Source organism: Cebus imitator, unplaced genomic scaffold (genome assembly GCF_001604975.1).
Source record: "Cebus imitator isolate Cc_AM_T3 unplaced genomic scaffold, Cebus_imitator-1.0 Scaffold201, whole genome shotgun sequence".
Lineage (NCBI taxonomy): Eukaryota > Metazoa > Chordata > Mammalia > Primates > Cebidae > Cebus > Cebus imitator.
Genome location: NW_016107516.1, coordinates 1,522,801 through 1,546,968, shown reverse-complemented (window position 1 = coordinate 1,546,968; position 24,168 = coordinate 1,522,801). Strand labels below are relative to the sequence as shown.

The 24,168-nt window shown below is 37.6% G+C and overlaps 1 protein-coding gene across 4 annotated transcripts in view; it reads right to left on the bottom strand.

The window, feature by feature from the left end:
* Positions 1-1,568: 1,568 nt before the first annotated feature.
* BTLA (B and T lymphocyte associated) overlaps positions 1,569-24,168 on the bottom strand; it is a 35,810-nt gene continuing 13,210 nt past the window's right edge. For 2 of the 4 annotated variants that reach the window (XM_037745452.1, XM_017547782.2), the window contains 4 exons: positions 18,157-18,480; positions 8,952-9,113; positions 7,490-7,536; positions 1,569-4,004 (listed from right to left, as the gene is read on the bottom strand). In XM_037745452.1, the coding sequence (XP_037601380.1) occupies positions 3,729-4,004; positions 7,490-7,536; positions 8,952-9,113; positions 18,157-18,480 (809 nt within the window). In that variant the 3' untranslated portion in view covers positions 1,569-3,728. The remainder of the gene's footprint in view (positions 4,005-7,489; positions 7,537-8,951; positions 9,114-18,156; positions 18,481-24,168) is intronic. The other 2 variants (XM_017547783.2, XM_017547784.2) reach the window with 2 other exon arrangements.

Genomic DNA, 24,168 nt, shown 5'->3' with positions numbered 1-24,168 from the left:
AAGAGGGATGCTCATACACTGTTGTTGGGAGTGTAAATTAGTTTAGTCATTGTGGAAAGCAGTGTGGCAAATCCTCAAAGAGCTAAAAACAGAACTACCATTTGACCCAGCAATCTCATTACTGGATATATATATATTCAAAGGAATATAAATTGTTCTTCTATAAGGACACATACATGCATATGCTCACCGCAAAATTACTCACAATAGAAAAACAGGGAATCAGCCTAAATGCCCATCAATGGAATACTGAATAAAGAAAATGTGGTACATATGAAATACTATGCAGCCATAAAAAAGAATGAGATCACGTCCTTTGCAGGAACATGGATGGAGCTAGAAGCCACGCAGAATCAGAAAACTAAATATTGCATGTTCCCAATTATAAGTGGGAGCTAAATGATGAGAACACATGGAAACAGAGAGGAGAACAACAGAAACTAAGGCCAACTGGAGGGTAGAGGTTGGGAGGAAGGAGAAGGTCAGATAAAATAAGTAATGGGCACTAATAGGCTTAATACTTGGGTGATAAAATAATCTGTACAACAAACCCTCCATGACACTAGACCTGTATAACAGACCTGCCCATGCACCCCTGAATTTCAAATTGAAATGTTTTTAAAACCCTGCACACAAATGTTTAGAGCAACTTTATTCATAATTGTCAAAACCTGGAAGCCACAAAAATGTCCTTCAGTAGATGAACAGATAAACTGTGGTACATTCAGACAATGGAATATTATTCACCTTTAAAAATAAATGAACTACCAAGTCATGATAAGAGACGGAGGAAACTTAAATGCATATTACTAAGTGAAAGAAGCAAATCTGAAAGGGCTACTTGGAGCATGACTCCAAATATATGACACTCTGGAAAAGGCAAAGCAATAGAGGCAGTGGTTGTCAGGGGCTGGGAGGGAGAGATAAATGAGTAGAGCAGAGAGGGTTTTTAGGGCAGTGAAACTATTCTGTAAATCACTATAATGGGTGGATACACATCATTATACATGTCAAAACCCAAAGAATTGCAACATCAAGTGTGAACCCTCATGTAACCCATGAACTTTGGTTGATAATGACATGTCAATTCTAGTTATTGATTGTAACAAATATACCACTGAAATGCAGGATGTTGATGATGGGAGAAGCTGTGCATGTGTGGGGGAAGAGGGTATAGAAACTCGATATTTTCCGCTCAGCTTTGCTAAACCTGAAAGTGCTCTGAAAAAGGTTTATATATTTAGCAAAATAGATATGATCACACCAGAGAATCCATTCTGGGGACTAGATAGTTTTGGTTGGTGCACAAAACTGATCAGATAAACCACATATACCAAACCTAACGTCTACTAAGTTTCTCAGATTGTGGACACTGGGAAACATATTAAAATTGGCAGGCATGTCTTTTAAAGATGAAGATTAAAGAGCTATTTTCTAGACTTCCTGAATCAGAATTTCTTAGTGCTGCAAGTTAGTGCTCTGCAGTTTAGTAAGTTAGTCAGGTCGCTTTTATGTGCCAGTCTTCTATTCATATCCACACATTTTGGGGTACAAAAGCAGATGCCAAATTGATTTCAAATAAGTTTTAATAACTTTACCTTCTTATTGAGAACAATCAACAAGCTTAAAATTTGTGAAAAACCATTAAATTATCTACATATTCTTTTGCTCAAACCATTATAAATTAAGGAAATAAGCCTAAATAATAGTGAAATAGATTCATTTGGGAAAATACATATATATCTCTGACACCATTTTGAAAAGGAATAAAAACATGAATGATGTGTGATTTTGGCAAATAGTACAAATATATTAATAAATCATAGAGATGAAATCATTATCAGCATTATCTTTACTGTAAGACATACTAAGAATATTCTAAATAAGACAGAAATATTTTGCTTTTAAGTTTGAGAGAATCATAAGGGAACTGTTCAGCTTTGTGTGTTCATCTGATAAGAGGACAGCTAAATGTATCCTCCCCATATTTCCTGTTTCTATTTTTAAGAATACCACAAGCAGCTAGATGTCTTTCTTACATAAGTCGTCCACAAATGCAGCCTGGCTAAAAGAGCCTATCTAGAATTGGTTGCTTAAAATTCTAGGTGTAATTGGCTAAATAACAGTGACTCAAAAGAATATCTGCACTCCCAAATCTAAGGAGCTAAAATGTAATGCCAGTGTTATATAAGAAACTCTCTCCACCACAAAACCTCAGTTTTGTCTTTGTATATGTTTACCCCACTTATACTCTCAACTCCATAATTTCACACATTATTTTCTTTAATGACCCATTTAATCTAGTATTTTGAGCTTCAAAAGCAAACTGAAAATGTAATATCAATTTGATCATGCACCATTTCTGTTGTCACCCACCCCACCTAAAATACACACCACACACACATGCGCACGCTCGCACACACACACACACACACACACAGGTCACATTCATTTGTACAGCAGCTCAGCTCACATATTTGTTCAAATGGATTTTAACCTTTGCTATCCACTTTGTATGAAGACTATTACATTATTCAGTAGCAGCACCTGACAATTCTAATCACCTCAAACTGTTGAATAAAGTTATAGGGTACTTTTGAAATAATTTAACTCAAGTACTTTGGAAATTCCAAATATCTGAATCCATCTTTTGCTGTGCTCTTAAGTGGCTGCAACCTCAGTATTTTAAAATAAATGATTAGCAAACTAAAATATGTCACTACAGATAATTTGCCCTGATTCCTTAGTAAGAATAACAGCAAGATGCAGATGTGGTGAATGAAAGCGTATTGACCCCTGCTGACCAATTAAATATTCTGGGTTTTCCACCATTCCGTTAATTGCACTTTAACTTGCTATCAAGTTAAGCATGAAGCAGTTTAAGCTATCAATCTTCACTTGCCCAATAATACCTATTCTGACTAACTTCTAAGCTATTCGGATGCCCATAAGTCTATTAATTCAGCAGCATTATGTCATATTCTTATCCATCAGTCTATGTGACCCAAACAGTGAGTCACTATTTTATTCATAAATGTACTATACGTTGACTGCTCCATTAATACCTGTATTTGTCTATCAATCTAAGAGAGTAGATATAAGCATTTGCTTGCCAGATATGGAGAACATCTACTCTACATCTAATTGGTATATTCTATATTTTTATTGCACTATTTATTCTTTTCATTTTCTTACATCAAGTCTAAAATGATTTCTCCTTTGCATTTAAGAAACACCATTCTTAGATTGACAGAGGAAAAATTTCTTATCATGAAAGATTGACTTGAAATGTAAAATCATTACTGTATTTATGGTTGGTTAGTCAAATTGAGACATTTTGTTTTCAAGAGTGTGTAGTAAACCGATCCAGATAACACAAACCTCTTTTCCCTACAAGTCTTTCCAAGAGCTTCAAAAGCAAGATTGAGTTTGTATATTGGGTGAAATGGAGCTGAGTTTAAATGTTCTACTATTCTGCTACTCATGATATAAATCAGTTTTGGAGAGATTTTCTTGTTCAAGGTTATAATATAAAAAGCTCCCAAATAAGTTTCTGGGAGAAATTGTAATCATTCATCCAATGGACCCTTAAAGCCCAAGCACTAACATGAACATTTTTAAAGTAAAAATTCTCAAATTGAGAAATATTATTCGACATCCTATTGGTCCCAGACGATGATGTTGACACGCTGATCATTCGATGCCCCCTGTTGGAGTCAGAAATAGACTTAACTCCTCACACATATGGATGCATATTCTGTTGGTGCTTCTTTCACAGGTCTTGCGTGTCTTGAGTTCACTCCAATGATGGAATGGTTCAGGGAAGCATAAACAATACACGGTTTGTTTTCTTCCAGGCGTGAATTAGAATAAACTTCAGACCCTTCCTGCATCCTGAAACAAAGTTCAGGGTCATTATCATAAATTTCACTTTCTGATAGCAGTACTTGGGAATTTTGCCTGGTGCTTGCTTCTGTTTTCTCACTTTTAAAGGGAACATCAACCTATAATAGAAAAAAGATGGTTTTAAGTGATACCTAGGGGCATGGTAGTGCATATTCATTGGCAAACTGCGAATAAGAGGCTTAAATGGAGTCATGTCCATTGTAAGAAATAATCTACTATTCCTCACACATGCTGCTGACATCTGCATTTTCTGCTAAATCTCAATTATTGAAGGATAAAAGGCTTGAGAATCACTATGTACCCCTAAATAGATATTTTGTGCTTTATTACTGGTTACTTTGAGGTCACAGAACATTTTTAAATCCCCTTTCAAGATGAAAAGCATAGCCCAAATTAATGGAAAAAGCAAAAAATATCCTATGAAAACTTCAGGCAGTTTATAACACAATGAATAGCACTTAATGCAGTTTAGAATAAAAAGATTAAGGACAAAGCAGAACAGATACCTCCTAAGGGGACAGAAAGGATAAATATTATGAGTTAGCCATGGTATATCATTAGAATTTGAGACCTCAAATTAAAAAACTGATGTCAGTTTTGGAAAGATAAAGCTTAGAAAAAGTTCTAAAACAATATTCCAGTTGTTATTTCTATCACAAGAAAATTCTTACAGTTTCAAATATAGCCAAATATCTTAGCGCTTCTGAGAAAGAGGTGAATGTGTAGAAACAAAAAGTAAAATGAGTCCTGTTGTTTTCTCACTCTTCAGTTATTTATTAGCCATTCCTGCTTATACAAAGGGTCACCTGACAAAGCAGATGTGTTCATTCTAGGGCTATTTCAGTTTTTCTTTTTTTTTTTTTTTTAATTAATTAATTAATTTTTTTAAAGAGATGGGGTTTCTCCATGTTGGCCAGGCTGGTCTTAAACTCCTGACCTCAGGTGATCCGCCCACCTCGGCCTCCCAAAGTGCTGGGATTACAGGCCTGAGCCACTGCGCCTGGCCGTTATTTCCGTTTTTTAAATTCCAGTTTTGCCCATCAATTTACGCTCTTGAAGTCTGGCCTAACTTTTTTAAGGTATGAGGTCCACAGTCTTTGAAAGTCTACCTACTTTATCTGGTCCTTTGTCATCCTCACTGTGATGTGTGCAGTAGGATGCCTATGGCAATTCTTTGGCAGAGTCTATCATGCAAGCATGTCTGGCTTTACCCTGAGAAGCTAAGTAATAATTCCTGACACTGTGCCTCCCTCTGATGAGGTGGCTGCCCAGAAATAACAGTAAGGCTGAGCGACTAAGGGGGCAGAGGTTGTTTGGCTAAGATGAAAAGTACTCCCAACTCCACTGGAAGAAGCCTGGGTGAAGTCAGTAGGTGGCACACTAAAGAAGACTGTCACGTGAACTGAAAAATAGTCTTTAGTCCTCAATATATCAACAAGGTTCCTGTGATACTTTTCAATCTGTTTACGCCTGTCAATTCAGTTACCTGTCTACCTGTCTTTCATCCCAAGAAATGGCTCATTTCCACGAAAAATTTTGTTAAAATGAATGGAGTGAAAGAAAATATAGTGCTCTGTAGCACCCCTGCTGTGGCACCCATCAATGTGCCTGAGTGCCACAAGGCCAATCCACGACAATATTGTGGGTAGAGATGACAAAGCCAGAAACAGCAATCCCATTACATTCCTATAGAAGGTTACTAGTATACAAAGCACTTTAAAATATGTATTTAAAGTATATGTTTAGATATAATTCACATGCCATAAAATTCACTCTTCTAAGTGTACAATACTCTTTTAAGTGGTTTTTATTAGGCAAGCACTTTATGCCCTCAAAGGATCCTTCTGGATTAAGATCAGAGCTTTGGCTTTTATATGTAGCTGTCATGTTTTTACCAGTTCCTTCCTGTATTTTGATTTCTCCACAGTTCCCCTACTAGTTTTATGTTAAGAAATATTTAGCCCCAAGGATCTAATACGGTATCCTTTTTTTTTTTCAGAAATGCTAGACATCTGAAATGGAGCAAAAATCTTTAAATTTCTGTGAATAGCAAGAATACCTTGAAACAAACTTCCCAAACTATTGCACACACAGAAAAAAACTCTTTTGAATTAAGCTTCAAATCATAATTTGTCCAGCCTACCCAGGAAGAAAAATGACCACAGCTTAACCAACCTGGATTTTACTTGCACAGTAAATTATTTAGATTTTTGTCTTAGATAGTTTCATAGCTTTCAGGCCTTATTGTAATCAAATGAAATTATCATTATTATTTACTATAGAAAGAAAATAATATTTTGGCTAGGCATAGTGGCTCATGCCTATAATCCCAGCACTTTGGGAAGCCAAGAAGGGTAGGTCACTTGAGGTCAGAAGTTCAAGACCAGCTTGGCCAACATGGTGAAACCCCATCTCTACTAAAAAAAAAAAAAAAATTAGCTGGCCATGGTAGTGGGTGCCTGTAATCCCTGCTACTGGGGAGGCTGATGCAGGAGAATTGTTTGAACCTCGGAGGCAGAGGCTGCAGTGAGCTGAGATCACTCCATTGCACTCCAGCCTGGGTGATGGAGTGAGACTCCATCTCAAAAAAAAAAAGAAAATAATATTTAAGAAAATTTCCCTATTTGAGGGAACAAAGCCTTAGCACCCAATACAGTGCCTACTGATGTTCACTAAAACTTCATAGAAGTTTATCAAGTTGAATGTATTTGGTTTGGTTTAAAATTTAGCTGCTTGGTGGGGAATGTTGAATGCCATTTAATATTATACATAGAATTATTGGCTTTATCGACTTTGTCTTTTGTGGAATTTTTAAGAGGATTACTATCTCTATCACTATTCTTCCTTACTGGAACACACACACACACACACACATATCAAGTTTCTTTGCAGTATCTCTAATAATCAGTTTTAATTAGCTTCAGAATTTTTCCCACAAATATATTGCCTCATCTTGCATTCTTTTCTAGTTCTAATATCTCCATAACATTCAACTCAAAATAAAAGCCTACATTTATATTCCAAACCTTATAGGAAAGATTGTCTCCAAAATTCCCTTCCTTTAGTCTGGGTGGTCCCTTCCTTGATGAGCCCATACACATTGCCAGGGACATCAACTAAACCAAAGATCATGTTTCTACTTTGCTGGTGTTATATATGAAGATATCTAATATTTTATGAGGCTATTTATAGATCCATTCTTTTATTAGCTCCCTGCTCTCTTCCAGAAAGATTTTAAGGTGTTTTCATAAAAATAAATGAATAGCCTGAAGTCATATAATAGGCAAGAGCAAGTCAAGTCTGCATGGCTTAGTCTCTGACTTTTCTGTCTCAGATCTATACTGCCTTCCATGAACTTCCAAAGAACCACTTATGAGACTTAACCCTAAAGAGCTTTTGCTGCAGAGAGCTGAATGTAAAATTCACATTTTAAAAAATGAGTCTACACATGTATATGTATATATGGAGAGAGAGAATACCTAGAATAATGCCTGGCACATGGTAAGTGTTATATAAATTCATTGAAAAAATAAACACAGTATAACACAAATTTCATTTGTTTCAACAGATACATCAAGCATACCAGGATAATTTCCTTTCCTGCTGTGTCAGAAAGTTCATTTTGCTTTCCTGGAAGACAAAAGGAAAAATAAGTAATCAAAAGGAGTAAAGAAAACAGAAGTAAACCACTGTGCCATCCATGCTTACCCTGTTGAATGCCTGGGATAGTACTGTTACTAGTTTTGACTTGTTGATTTGCTTTGCCTAGCATGCCACACACACTTGTTTGTGAGAATTCACACTGACCAGCTCTCTCTCTGGTTCATCACTTTTCAGTCCACATAGCCTCATGGCATATCTAAGAGGAAGGGGAAGGACCTAGTATATTACTTGGAAAAGACTGGAAGTCCTTGCTTTGGGGACATTCCATACTCAATGCCAGAAATACTGCTGTCCTGTCACCTATGTAGCCAAGATCTCTTACTACCTAGTTCACTTTAGACGTAGTATATCAAAAGATTTCTCTCTGACTCCTTTTCTGAAGTTCTGAGAGAGGTTCCAGAAGTCTTGAGAAAGATGATGAAAGATACAGAAAGGCCATAGAAAGAGCCATGGAGTTGCAGATGAAGAATTGGGGTAAGAGAGAATTATTCCAAATCCAGAGAAGGCTGTGGACTCCAGAAATTCTCACTCCACAATACCAGAAGCACTTTTGCTGAGTGAAAAGTTACTCCTGTGGCACACAGAATAAGGGTTGCTCCATCTATCTCAATTTCTATAGCTACACTGTAACTGATGTTGTGAAAACAGGCATGGGAGAGAATGGAGGAGAAGAAAAAGGAAAGAGAAAACTGAAGTGGTTCAGGCCAAAGCTAGATCAGAATTCTCTATGCATTTCTCTCTTACTTAACATGTTTGGTCATGACATTGAGGGAGTTCTTATAAAAGTAGAAAGGAATTATTTTCAAAATATCACACCTCTCCCATCATAGCCAAACCCACATTTTTCAAATGCATTATTGTTGGGTAAGGATTCAGGTCAAGCATATGTTTCTTACGGCAACAGAAAGTACACACATATTAATTTTCTCTGGGGGTGCTGGTTCTTCAGTTAGGTAATGGCATGATGTGGTGTGGCTGAGAGAAGAGGTCAGTACAAAATAACTCAAATCAGGTATCTTGACCTGAGACATTGTCTCAACTTTCAATCCTGTTACGTTTAGAAGAGCTCTTTCTCACACAAACCTAAGATTGATGCAGATAGAATGACGAAGTCTCAGCAATGTGCTGTGCTCGCCACAAGCTGTCTGGAACACTGTGTGTGCTGTGGTAAGCATGCATCTCTCATGACTCAAGGGAGCCCCAATCAAAACCCATTTGCTTTTTCAGCACAAGTATGAGTTGTCTCCCAGAAAATCACTATCTATGGTTTACCACAGGATTGGGAAAGAAAATAACAGGAAGAAACTAAAAATCTATTAGTCCCAGAAATAAGAATAGCCCCAAATGTGTGGTACAGGGGGCAGAAGGACAATAGAACCCACCTTGGTGCCTTCTCAGGCAGCAGAACAGGAAGCAACAGGTAATGATGAGTAGAGGCAATGCCCCCAAAGGAAGTAAACTATACAGGAGCCATGGTCTGTTGGCCATTTCATCCTTGGAGGGTCGTTCTGAGGTACTGTTTACATCTGGAGTGTTAGTAAATGCTAAGGAGAGTTAGGAAATATGAGATATATTAGGATCAGCAGCACCCCTCTGCATTGTCAGAACTTGAATGAAGGAGATTTCAGGCCAATGCCCCTATTTCCCCTTCAGAGGCATTCCTCAAGAATCACAGTGCCCTCATATATACCATGGAATACTATGCAGCCATAAAAAAGATGAGTTCATGTCCTTTGCAGCGACATCGATGAATCTGGAAACCATCATCCTCGGCAAACTGACACAAGAACAGAAACCCAAACACTGCATGTTCTCACTCATAAATGGGTGTTGAACAATGAGAACACATGGACACAGGGAGGGGACCATCACACACTGGGGTCTGTTGGGGGGGTGGGTGGCTGGGGAAGGATAGAAGTGGGTGGAGAGATTGCGGAGGGATAACATTAGGAGAAATACCTAATGTAAGTGACGGGGGGGATGGAGGCAGTAAATCACCATGGCACATGTATACCTATGTAACAATCCTGCAAGATCTGCACATGTACCCCAGAACTTAAAGTAAAATAAAATAAATAAATAAAAAGAACAGTGTTGGTATCTCAGTAAGAACTCAGTACACAGCAATGTGGCCATTAGAACTCTTCAAAGAAAAAACAAAAAGAATCCCAGTGCCCTTAGCCACCTCTTGCTTTCTTGCTGAGCAGATGTGGCTATGCAATAATCTTTTGCAAAAATTCTTAATTCTCATAGAATTAATCTTCCATATAACGACCTTTATCATAGCTGTCAGAAGGTACTTCATTAAGCCTTTCTCTTTACAGTATGTAACTTTCCTTAAGCCTTTCTATTTACAGTCTCTAACTCTCATGTCCATCACTTAAGAAAAGCAGGAAAGCCACTGTCTGTATTCCGCCACAAGAATTGCCCCAAGTCAGATAGCTAGTGAGTAGCAACAGGAGCTCAAGCCAACATGTTTATAACATGAAATTCAAGTTTCTTCAACACAATGTCCTTTCCTTGTCTCATAACTCACTGGAATCTTGAGATACCAAATACTTTTGATAGCCTCAAAAGTGCTCTGCATGGCACACAGCTAATACGCATTACTGTTGATCAGTGTTAATATGCGTTAAGGCCTTGTTTGTCTGCAGTTGTTCACAGCTCATTAGCAGGTTGTGAAACAATTTACTAGGTCACAAATAGCATTTTAAAAAATGAAACAGAAGAGGATCAAAATCAGCAGAATGCATCACACACACACTAGAGCAGTGGTTCTCAAGCAGGGAACATGTGGCAATGTCTGGAGATATGTAACAAGGTAGGGTGATGGAGGCTGGCAACTAGTGAGTAGAAGCCAGGGATTCTGTTAAACACCCTACACTATACAGGATGAAACCTCCTCTTGGTGCAGCAAAAAAATTATCCTGACCAAAATGTCAATGGAGAAACTCTGTCTTACAGTTAAGAATGGCCATATGAAACTTTTTAATATTTGTGTGTATTATGGGTTATGATGTAAGATCTATTTTTTTTAATTTTGGGTTACTGTTGACACAATATGAAAAACACTGGAGTAAGATATTCTAAGGCCAGGCATGGTGACTCACACCTGTGACCTCAGCACTTTGGGAGGCCAAGACAGGTGGATCACTTGAGGTCAGGAGTTTGAGCCCAGCCTGGCCAACATGGTTGAAACTCCATCTCTACTGAAATACAAAAATTAGCTAGGCATGGCGGCATGTGCCTGTAATCTCAGCTACATGAGAGGCTGAGGTAGGAGAACTGCTTGAACCCAAGAGGTAGAGGTTGCAGTGAACCGAGATGGCACTACTGCGCTCAGCCTGAGTGACAGAGTGAGACTCCATCTCAAAAACAAAAAAAAAAATTCTATTAATTCTGTTATAATGTTATTTTGTTTCCCTAGATGCTTGGGTTTGGGATAAAAATGATTCGGAGCAACTGAAGCTGCACAAAAGTGGTTTGGTTATTTAGAGTGGTAACAAATGTTGTCTATTGATGCTGCAGCTGCTGTTTTGGTTAGCAAGCAGCCCAGCCACTGCCAGGTGTGCCAGTAACAGCTGTCTGGGGGAGGATCTTGGACAGCAATGGGGACTAAGGTTTTTACAACAGATAACCTAATACAAACAAATCTGCTGCCTCAAGAAGATCCAACTTCGGTTATTTCTTTAACCACCAAAAAAAATTAGAATAATTTTACTTGATTAGTTTGATCAAATAAAACTAATTCAGAACAAACTGTTTCTCTATTTCAGAGCAAACTCAAAACTCTCCCTAAATTATTTTGAGTTTGTTCTGAAACAGAGAAACAAGATAAAGAATTGAAATTGAGAAAATGATGAGGGTGTACTCTTGGGTGTGTCCAAAACCAGTGGTAGCCTTGGGGAGGATTACAGTCTTTGCACACTACCAGAGAATCCAATAATCCATCTCAAGATTAGTTAGCATAATTTGTGGAACATAACTCCAAGATCATTGACATAAAGCAAATTCCTGGGCTTATTTTGAAGCTCACAGACAAAGCTTATGAAACACAACACAAGCTTTGTCTGCGTGCTTTGATCTGTCTTCCCCATTCCTTAAGCACAAGGAATCAGTCTAGCCTGTACGATATCTCTGGCACCTGGAATAACAAGTGGCACATTCAGCAAGTGCTCCTAATCAGGGTGGAAGATCACAAGGACTTCCTGCACTCTCACTCCACACCCATTTTCATGCACAGATAATGACCACATTTTGGGGAAGTTATTGTTTTTATTTCATTTATTCTGAGACAGAGTCTTACTGTATGGCCCAGGCTGGAATGCAGTGGTGCAATCTTGGTTCACTGCAGCCGCCACCTCCTGGGTTCAAGTGATTTTCCTGCTTCAGCCTCCTGAATAGTTAGTTGGGATTACAGGTGCCCACCACCATGCCTGGCTAATTTTTTTGGACTTATAGTAGAGATAGGGTTTTACCATGTTGGCCAGGCGGGTCTCAAATCCTCACCTCAAGTGATCCACCTCCCAAAGTGCTAGGATTACAGGAGTGAGGCACCCAGCCTTGGGGAAGTTCTTTTTTTTTTTTTTTTTTTGAGACAGAACCTTGTTCTGTCCCTAGGCTGGAGTGCAGTGATGCAGTTTCAGCTCATGGCAACTTCTGCCTCCTGGGTTCAAGTGATTCTGCTGCCTCAGCCTCCTGAGGAGCTGGGACTACAGGTGTGTGCCACCACAACCAGCTAATTTTTGTATTTTTAGGACAGATGGGTTTTCACCATGTTGGCCAAGATGGTCTCCATCTCTTGACCTTGTGAACCGACTGCCTTGGCCTCCCAAAGTGCTGGGATTATAGGTGTGAGCCACCGTGCCCTACACAAGTTCTTAATCAGAAACTGACCAAGGGAAGGTTGGGAAGGGTTAAGTGAAAAGCCAATGGATGTTTTAGCGACTGTTCCCCAGCTCTGCCAACTTTTCCCCTAGAACTTTGGCTTGTTTTGCAAGGTGCTTTTCTTCATTCTGAGAGAATACTGCTTTCCCAAGAGCATCCAAGCCCCTACTCTGTCACAGACCTGTTCTTACATGAACTAACTTTTACCTTGAGCACAAACAGCAAAAGAGGTTCACATATAAAAACAACAAACTGTCCAAAATCACTTCAGAAATACATTTCATGGGGAAAAAATAAAATATTTTTTATCAGACCTCTAAAATTATTTATGAAAAGTATGGTCCTTAAACATATTTCCAAATATATTTTTCTCCTCACCTTAAACCTTAGTTCACTGAGCACTTTCAGGTTCAGAAAGAAGAGGAATTTTTCTTTGACCTTCCCTGTTATTTTTGTTTTCACCACTTTGCGAAGGAAAAATGCCCACCTAGTTTAAATTAGTCTTAAATCCACACAGAGTTTAAAGTCAATTCCTAAACAATTTACTTTTTGTGAAGGAAATAGGAAAAAACAAAGAAATATTACACAAATTTCTGCCTTCCAGGACATTATAATCTTTCATGGGACTTAAAAGACATTTCCACATATTACTACAGTGAAAAGAAATGTGTGATAAATGAGAAGCACAGAACTTAAATGGAATAAAAATTGGTAAAAAGGAGTGATCCCTTCCCCTCAGGTGATCATGAAAGGCTTTCTTAAGAACTCAAAAAATGAGCTGAGCTTGAAAGGAGGGGTAGAATTTCCATAGGTGGAGAAAGATGAATGGGTGCTCTACGAATGGCAAGAGCAGCAGAGGCAGGGCTGTGATGAAGATGTGGCTATGGCAACCAAGGCCCTTAGGCTGGAGTTGAGAGGCTCTATATGGAATCCAGAAACATTCCAGAAAGGTGGTGGGAACAAACTGTGGAAGACTTTGAATGCTGCTGAACAAAGATGAGCCCAATATTGTGAGCACTGGGGATGCTATGCAAGAGAGTGGTGTTATGAAGGAAGTGTATGAGGCAATTAAGTGTATTAGGAAGATATGTGGCTGTAATGGACCAAAATGGGCAAATACTAAAGACAGAGTCAAATCATAGAATTAATTGGAATTATTTAGAAGGAAGGCAATCATGGTGTGAAATGCTCATAGAAGGAAACATCACAGAGTGGCATGTGGTGGAGAGACAAGAGTAGGAAGCCAAAGAAAATTCTCTGGGATTTTTTAATGAGAATCAAGAGCATTAATTAACAAACTGATACGGAGGGTGTGATAAGAACGGTAGGCGAGTAGGAAACTAGGAGAGAGTAGAAATGTTCAAAAAGAAACTTACAAGGTCCTTCATGTCTGCTATTTAGCTCTTAGACTTTCTCTTTTACCACTTCATCTTTCACATACTTTGTTCCATAAAACCCACCAGGGTACAGGATTTAGGAGGGAATGTTATTTTCTTTCCTCTAAAGTTGGACTCCTTCCTCCACACAATAGATTGTTGATACTAATCTCAGCCCCAACTTGATCCCTAGAACAGGCATCTTTATGCACTGTACACCATCTTTCATGGTCATGAATGACCCAAACATGGGATGGAGCAGAAACTGTAATGCTACTTTCGTGTAATAGACTTTTGTATTGCAATTAATTATGAGGTTCTGACCTTGCATCTGACCTTGGCTAAATTCGTCTCTCATATAGAAGTAGACTTGTTCTCATAAAGAAAGACTGAATTGGCTGGGCGTGGTGGCTCAAGCCTGTAATCCCAGAACTTTGGGAGGTCGAGGCGGGTGGATCACGAGGTCAAGAGATCAAGACCATCCTGGTCAACATGGTGAAACCCCGTCTCTACTAAAAATACAAAAAAATTAGCTGGGCATGGTGGTGCGTGCCTGTAATCCCAGCTACTCAGGAGGCTGAGGCAGGAGAACCTCTGCCTGAACCCAGGAGGCAGAGGTTGCAGTGAGCTGAGATTGCGCCATTAAAAACAAAAATAGGAAAAAAAAAGAAAAACCCCGCCCAAAAAAAAAAAAAAAAAAAGAAAGACTGAATTACACAAGAAGGCATCTTTCAAGGAAGGGAAGGGGGATTCAATGCCTCAAAATTTAATTTCATTATACATTATGTTAATATATATTATCTAAATTAGTAGCACTTATTGATTCGGTAGTATATATCATTCTAGAAGTAACATTTTGCAGATTTTCCTTATTTTCATAATGTATTTTGCCTGTTTAAAAAGTAATATTTGTTAAAAAATCAATATTTTGTCTCAGTAATGAGAATTAATAGTACAATTCTTTCCAGAAAGTGTTCATTCCATACATCCTCAATATAGGCTTCTCCAGGTTGATAAACACAGTTTTTGTTCCTTGCATATATTCTTTAATTCACTTACAAAGAGTTATTTAGTGAGCCCCTACCATGTCCCAGATACCCTGCCTTTCATAATTGAGGGTTGCAGCTAGCACTAAAGCACTACGCATTTTTTCATGGGGCTGCTGTAAGAAATTTTAAAGTGACTTAAAGCATTTTAAAAGAATTCCAATGGATTCCTTCATTGGGCTACTTTAAGGGAGTGCAAACACACTCAAAAGTAAGCATATAAAGTAACAAATTAATTCTAAAAAGAACAGTTGTAAAATGTATGCATTCAAGTGAATAATGTCCATAAAGGAAATAAACTGTATGAGGCTGCAACTAGAGTTCACTCAGGCTGCTATTGCAATAAACCTCTTTTGAAATTTCTCCTTCCTAATGACCGTAAGGGTCAATTTATGAGCAACAAAAGAAGCTCCACCTTATTTCTTATAATTAAAGGGCACTCTTCTTTGATCCAAATATATTTTTATTGTGGTAAAATACATATAACATAGAAATTACTATTTTAATTATTTCAAATATACAATTAAATGGCATTTAAGATATTCACAGTGTTGTGCAAACATGACTACTATCTAGATTCAGAACTTTTTCATCACCCCAAAAGGAAACCCTCTACGTATTAAGTAGTCACTCCACATTCCTCAGCCCCTGGCAACCACCAATTTACTTCCTGTCTCTATGGATTTGCCTATTTGGGATATTTCATATAAACAGAAACACATTGTATGTGACCTTTTGTATATGTCTTCTTTTACTTAGCATAATGCTTCTGCAATTCATCAGTGTTGTAGCATACATTAGTACTTCATTCCTTTTCATGACTAAATAATCCATGTGCAGATAACCTACATTTCCTTTATCCATTCATCAGTTGAACATTTAGTTTGCTTCCACAATTTGGCTATTGTGAATAGTTCTGTGATAAACATTCATGCACAAGGTTTTGTGTGAACTTATATTTTAATTTCATTTGAGTATTTAACTAGGAATAGAATTACTTGGTACTGTGGCAACTGAGTTTAACCTTTTGAGGAACTGCTAGACCATTTTCCAAAGTAGCTGCATCATTTTACATTCTCATCAGCAATGGATAGGGTTTCGATTTCTTCACATCCTTGCTAATACTTCTTATTTTCCATGTTTCTTTTATTCTAGTCATTCTACAGGTAAGAAGTGGGTTTTCCTTGTGGTTTTGATTTGCATTTCTCTAGTAACTAACGGTACTGTGCATTTTTCTTCATATGCTTATTGGCCATTTGTGTACTCTCTTTGATGAAATGTCTATTCAAGTCCTTTGCTCATTTTAAAATTAGATTGCCAGTCTATTTGTTGTTGAATTTATAGGGTTTTTTTTTTTGCTTTTTAATTTAATTTTATTTTATTTTTGGATGCACCAAAGTGTTTAATTTTTATGAATTCCAATTTAATTATTTTTGGTGTTATTGTTGATTATGCCTTTGTAATCATATCTAAGAAATCGCTGCTAAATCCAAGATTAGAAACATTTATCCGTATGTTTTCTCCTAAGAAACCAGGGTTTTATTGTTTTATATACTGTAGTTTTTATAGTTTTAGTTCTTCTACTTAAATTTCTGATTTATTTTGATTTCTTAAAACATAGTGTGAGATAGGGATTCAAATTCATTATTTTATATGTGAATATCCAATTTTCCTGGCACACTTACTGAGACTATTCTTTTGCCATGGAATAATCTTGTCATCCTTGTCAAAAATCAGTTGACCACAGATGTATGGAGTTTATTCTGGACTCTCAATTCTATTTACATTGATCTCTTTGTCTGTCCATATGACAGTAATACTCTGTGTGTGTGTGTGTGTGTGTGTGTGTGTGTGTGTGTGTGTTTTAACTGTAATTTTGTGGTAAGTTTTGAAATAGGGAAGACTTAGCTTCAATTTTGTTCTTTTTCAAGATTGTTTTGGCAATTATGGATCTGTTGCAACTCAATGTGAATTTTAGAATCAGCTTTTTAATTTCTGCAATAGCAACAAAAAGCTGTTGGGATTTTGGTGGAACCACATTGAATCTGTAGATCACCTTGAGGAATACTGCTATCTTTACAATATTACATCTTTCAGTCCATGAATACAGAATGTCTTTGCATCTATTTACATATTCTTGAATTTCTTTCAGCCATGCTTTCTTTGTTCAGTGTAAAACTTTTGCACCTTCTTGGTGAAATTTATTCTTTTTGATGCTATTGTAAATGGAACCGTTTCCTTAATTTATTTTTGTGGGTTGTTTATTGCTACTATATAGAAGTATCATTGATTTTTATGTATTAATCCTGTATCATGTGGAACTGCTAAATTCATATATTAGCTTTAATAGTTTTAAATAAATTTTAAGGAATTTTTCTACACATAAGTTTATGCCGTCTGTGAATAACGTTTTACTTCTTCCTTTCTAAGTTAGATACTTGTTACTTCTTCTTCTTGTCTATTTTCTCTGGCTAGAACTTTCAGTTTAATGTTAAATGGAAATCGCAAAAGCAAAGATCCATGTCTTGTTCCTCATCTTAGACGGAAAGCTCTAAGCCTTTCACCATTGAATATGATGTTAGCTATACAATTTTTATAAACCAAATATTTTTTACTCTCACTGACTCCCCTCTCTCTATGTATTTTTTCATGTTTTATTCAGCTTGGTTTCCATGAGCTTAACTTCTATCTGTCCTTCCTCAGTTGTCAAACCCTACTAAAGGCTTCTGTGGGGGAACAGGGGAGAGAAATGAAGCTACGAATATTCCCAGAAAATCATCAGGGAGTCAGGTTATTTGTTTGCTGTTTTTCTTCTAAACAAACTGTGAACTATTAAAAAGTGTGTCATTGACTAAGTACCACAAACATAACTTCAAGAAATTGTGATGAACAAAAGTAAAGAAGAGAAAATTGGGGAAAATAGAAAAAAAGCAAGGACAAAGAATCACAGAGCTATTTGCAACTATAGGTATTCACTTCATAATTTTTTCAATATTTCATTGATCTACTTTTAGACTTACCAAATAAATTTTATAATCCCTAAAGTGAAAAGCTATAACTTTTATTATATTTTTCTCTACCCTCCTCTATCTCACTCATCTCAAACACACACATACACACACATATGTACACACTGGCACATAATCTGTAAGGTGTAACAAACTTTGGATGTGCTATAGGAGTTCACTTTCTAACGTGATCACTTGAGAAACTGAATCCCTCTCTTCCTGGAAACATTATGAGAAAAATATTAGATGATTGAGGTATTGAGAACTCACCTCTCACATAAACAGTTGTTGAGTGGCTTTCAATGAGTTGAAGTGAAAAATGTGCAGAACAGCGGTATGACCCACTGTCACTAGGAAGCACTTGTTCAAAATGTAGAATAAAATATGAAATGTTCTTCTCTTCTTTCCAACTTGTGTGTCGTTGAAGTCCTTCTTCAAGTGGTAAACATTTTGTTCCATTGAGCTTGCACCAAGTCACATGAGGCCTGTGAGCACAGTATTTCACAGGGCATTGTAGGTTAAAGGGTTTTCCTGCTAAGACAGAGTATACAGATTGTCTCTTTATGTAAAGCTGTACATCACATGATTCTTTCCCTAAAAGATAAAAACAAAACTAAAATCAAATATGCTCTTCTGGAAGGACCATATATATGTGACTTCAATAGTGCTCAAACATTATATGGTAATTTTCAAAAACACCCCCAAATTTCTAATAATTAAGCCTCACTAGAGTGTCTCATATATACTAGGCACATAATAAGTGTGTGTTTAAAAATGAAATAACTCATTTAATCCTCTGTCTCAGTCTGTTTTCTGCTGCTATAACAGAATACCTGAGATTGGATAATTTATGAACCACAGAATTTTTATTTGGCTCATAGCTCTGTAGGCTGGGAAGTCCGAGAGCATGGTGCCAGCATCTAGCAAAGGCCTTTCTGCTGCATTATCTCATGGCAGAAAGCAGAAGGTAGAAGGGAGCACACAAGACAGAGAAAAATGGGGGCCAAAATTCATCCTTTTATCAGTAGCCCACTCCCATGACAACTAATCCATTCCTACAATAAGGGCATTAGTACATTTATAACCTACTCATCTCATAACACTGTTACAATGGCAATAAAATTTCAACACGAATTTTGGAGGGAACATTCAAACCATAAAATTCTGTCCCTGATCCCCCAAAACTCATGTTCTTTTCATATACAAAGTATATTCATTTTATTTCAATAGCCTCAAAAGTTTTAATTTGCTCCAGCATCAACTCAAAAGCCCCAAATTCAGTCTTTTCTAAATTAGATATGGGTGAGATTCAAGGCATGATTCACTGTGAGGCAAATTCCCACCAACTATGATCCTGTGAAATCAAAACAAGTTATCTACTTCCAAAATACACTGGCAGGACAGATATAAGACAGAGATTCCCATTCCAAAAGGGAGAAATAGGCAAAAATGAGAAAGTAACAGGTTCCAAGTTAAGTCCAAAGCCCAACAGAGAAATAAAATGGCTTGGCCAGGCTTAATTGACGCTTCAGCTCTCACAAGTTGGAGACTCATCCCTGCAGCTCTCCCAGGCTAATGCTTCAGGCTAGTAGCTCTACATTTCTGGGGTCTCCATGGCAGTCCACTGCCATGGCTCCACTAGGCATTGCCATGGGAGTGGACTTCCTGGGCCCTCAGGCTGTCCAGTACATCCTTTGAACACAGAGGTAGTTGTGGCCCACACCTCTTGCATTCTGCTAGCCTGCAAACTTATCAAGTGGGTGCCACCAAGTCTTACCAACTGCACGTTATGGAGTGGTGGGTTGAACTGCACCTGGGCTCACTTGAGCCATGGCTGGAGCAGCCAAGGAGCACTGTGCTGGAATTCAGAGAGCAAAAACCTGAGGCAGATCTGGGCAGCAAGCCTGTAAACGGCACTCCAGTTTCCCCTAAAACCAATTTGCTCTCTGAGCTCTGAGCCTGTGATGAAACGGGCAGCCTCCAAGATCTTTGAAATGCCTTCAGGGCCTTTTTCTCAATATCTTGAATAGTATTTCACTCCCTTCTAGCCATATTCATCTCTTTAACAATGGTCTCTAGGCCATGCCCTTAGTATTTTCTCCCAAATATGGCTTTTCGTGTTTTATACAGCTAGGCTGCGAATTTTCTAAATCTTTCTATTCTGCTTCTCTTTTAATTATAAAAGCCATTTTTAAGTCATTTTTTCCACTCTTGCCTCTTACTGTATGTAGTTAAAAGTAGCCACACAGCAGCCTGAACGCTTTGCTGCTTAGATACTTCTTCCACCAAATATCCTAAATTATTGCTCTTAATTTCTGTTTTCCATAAAGTCCTAAGACGTAGATATACTTCTACCAAGTTCTTGGCAACTGTGTAACAACGATGGCCTTTACTCCAGTTTCCAATGACTTGTTTCTCGTTTCCCTTTAGTTATGCACTTTGCATTGATTGATATGTATTTTTTGTTTTCCAGTAAAGTTAAGGCTAAACACATTATCCTAAAAGTATTTTCTTTTAATTATTTTTTTCTCCACTCTTATAGTTCTTTCTTAGCCTTTCCTTCTATGTTTGCAACTACCCTTTCTCTTGTCAATCTGTCTAATCCATCTCCTTCACTAATTGATTTCACTCATCCTCATGCTTTCTTCTAAATAGAGTTACAGTATCATACATTATAGTGGGATAAGCGTAACTGAGATATAGCCAAAACTCTCTTCTAAATACAAAGACAGCTAAAGGCCTTGCCTGTGATCACAGAGCTTGTCAGATGTTGAACCAAGGAGCAACTTTTGACCCTGATTTTCACATACTTGTCTATCCAGAACAAGGTTTCACCTTATTTCGACATTCTTGTCAGCATAGATATTCTCACTTTTTCTATTTCCTCATATCTAATATATCTTTCACTCACATCCTACTTAAAAACACTTCCTGCTCACATCTCATTAATCCCTGCTCAGAAACTTAAATTTCCAGGAATCAAAGTGAGACAAAGGACCTGCAGAAAACTTTTAGAACCTCTTAATTTATTTATTTATAATTGCTTTGAGACCTCAAACAAGTTCACTTTAAGACTTCTTGATTCAGTTGCTTCCAAAAATTCAGAACTAAAGTGAAAGCAAGCTGAAAGGTAAGTTATAAGGATGAGGTTTTCAAAAAAATGAAGAGAAAGGGTAAAACATTTTACCAAAAGGAAATGTACCTGAATGTGGTTAGACTTATGACAAAAAAGTAAGGAGGCCAGAGGCAGAAAGGCCAAGTGAAACTCTTGTTTCCAGAAGTCTGTTCCTCTCCCTGAAGTTAACAGACTCCCTCAGCCTCCTAACTTCCCTTTTCATTTTCTTGGATAAGTCAATAATAGATTGTGGAGCCTACAAGTCTGTGCTAGAAGTATGAAAAACAATGAGATGGTTATGAGAAAAGACCTTTAACCCTCAAAGAGTTTACCATTTAATTGTAAAGCAGGAGTATCTAACAATGAGGGCACCTTTCTATAATCAATTTACTATATAGTGCTCTTTATTTCTTTCCGTTTACCTGAGCTGAAAGGAAGGCTCATATGCTGCTTGTTAGGAAGCCTAGGAATAAATCAGATAGGATGTCTGCATTTGTGGAGCTGCTTCTAATGGGAAATAAAAATGAATGACAATTGAGTGAGTGACATAACACTGTAAAGAGGTACAAACAAGTCCGGCCGCGGTGGCTCACACCTGCAATCCCAGCACTTTGGGAGGCCGAGGTGGGCGGATCACCTGAGGTCAGGAGTTTAAGACAAGATTGGCCAACATGGTGAAACTCCGTCTTTACTAAAAATACAAAAATTAGCCGGGCGTGGTGGTGGTGGGCCTTCTAATCTCAGCTACTCGGGAGGCTGAGGCAGGAGAATCGCTTCAACCTGGGCGGGGGAGGTAACAAGTGAGTGGAGATCGTGCGACTGCACTCCAGCCTGGGCGATGGAGTAAGGCTCTTTGTAAAAAAAAAAAAAAAAAAAAAAAAAAGGTACAAACAACTTGGCATCTTTGCATGGGTGTGCAGAAGGTTAACTTCATGGAAAGGCTAGACTTGAGCTGAACCTGGGTGAATGAGTAGCCCTCTGGCAACCAGAGCAGTGCATGGGACAGGAGAGGTATTTTAAGAGTGAGGAAATAGAACGGAAAAGTCTTAGAGACCAGGAATTTTATGATAGATTTAGATCATTGATATACTACTGGATCATGGTTTTCTGACATAGTGACATGGAGACCACTAGTTATTCCAGAACAAATGGAATAAGCATTAGGCAAGAGTTTAAACTGCTTATCCGCCATGAGAAAATATAATGCCTAATTTTGGGGGGATAATTATAAAGGGTATGGAAATTGCTAAAAATGAGACCATTTGAACATGTCTGTTTCAAATGCTAACACATTGAGCAAGTTTGAGAAGCTGCCCAGTTTTGCTGGTCCTCAGTTTCTTCAAAATAAGATGAAAGGGGGCGCTTGTGGTGGTTCCTGCCTCTAATCCCAGCACTTTGAGAGGCCAGGGTGGGCAGATCAGGAGGTCAGGAGATCGAGAACATCCTGGCTAACACAGTGAAACCTCGTCTCTACTAAAAATACAAAAAAAATTAGCCGAGCGTGGTGGCATGCACCTGTAGTCCCAGCTACTTGGGTGGCTGAGGCAGGAGAATCACTTGAACCCAGGAGGTGGAGGTGGCAGTGAGCCAAGATCGCACCACTGCAGTCCAGCCTGGCGACAGAGCAAGGCTCCATCTCAAAAAAACAAATAAATAAATAAAATAAAATAAGATGAAAGGATTGAACTACAAAGGTTGGAAAGTTCTAACTCACCAACCGCCAATCACACAAACACACACAACTTCACCTCCCTCGATGTGTGACTGAAACTATGAAACCACTTCTAACCTGCAATTTCTATTACAATATATTACCTTTCTATCTAACCATAGGGCTATCACCTGATGTTAGTGGCACAATTAGACATCACTTCAAGTTCCGTCTTTTGTGATTTATGCTCGGGAGCAGTGCACAACGTAGGTTAAGGCTGGAGAAAAGAGCTAGCTTTTTAGGTTGGTGGCATCACTGATTCACAACAGGATTACGGAAACATTGCAGTTCCTGAATATTCTTATCAGCAGGATAATGATCATTCACAATCACACTGACTGGCACAGGAATTGTTTTGAATGGAGGAATGCATAGATGATGAATGTAGGCTTGCAGACAGGCATTAAAAAATCAGGAGGACTCCCTTTGTGCACAAACAAGGTATTACAATACTTCCTATCTCTCAGAGGCTAACGCTGATGTTTGTAGTGTAAGAATGAACTGCTGAGACAAATAGCACAATTCTAGTTGTCCATCTGACAAGCTTGTTAACACCTCTTTTCTGCCTGTCCTGAATTACACATATCCATCTTATGATACTCAGGACACACAAAGCTATCCCCAAAAAGTTTGTCATATCAAATAAATATTTCCCGAAGAGGAATAACTATCAGAGTTACTTTTGGCTGTGACTCAATCTCCAACTATCAGTTATTTTTATTCCTGCTCTTACTATCCCTGCTGCTTTTCTCAAGCATTCATATCTGATGATAGGAAATTTTCAATGCTAAAAATAATTAAAATAAATGCATGCAGTGAAAGAATAAAGATGTCTACTCCCCCTCAACCCCCTGCCAGGTGTTTATATAATGAAATATCCCTTGTTAAGTCACTATAGATTTAGAAATTCTTTCATTTTTAAAATACTTATCAAAACCACTAGTGGTACGTGTATTTCAAGATCAGGGGTACCTATTACATTACAGGGTCAGAGTACATCATTTTGAGCTACCCCTTCCTCTATACATAAAAATATTTTCAGAAATAATCATGAGATAAAACAAGTAATAAAATGGCCAGAAAAGAAATATAGACAATGAATATTTTCTTGTGTTGAACTTCATGTACAAAACTATGCAAATTAAAAAATATTTTTAAAATAATATTAAAATACAAAAAAGGAAAACTGCCCAGGTATTTATTCAATTAATTTTATATCCACCTAAACAGTATGAAATTTGATTCTTTATAGTCTGATATAATAGTTTAGATAAATAATTGTCCAATAACTAATAAATGAATTGTATTAAAACTGAAATTCAGCAAAGATACAATTTAGGTAACTACTAAATTGTAACAGTAATGTAAAGTTTTATTTTCTTGATTTATTCTTTAGTTTTAAAACAACATTTAAAAAATACATGTCAATTGTATAAATATTAATCAATAAAACATT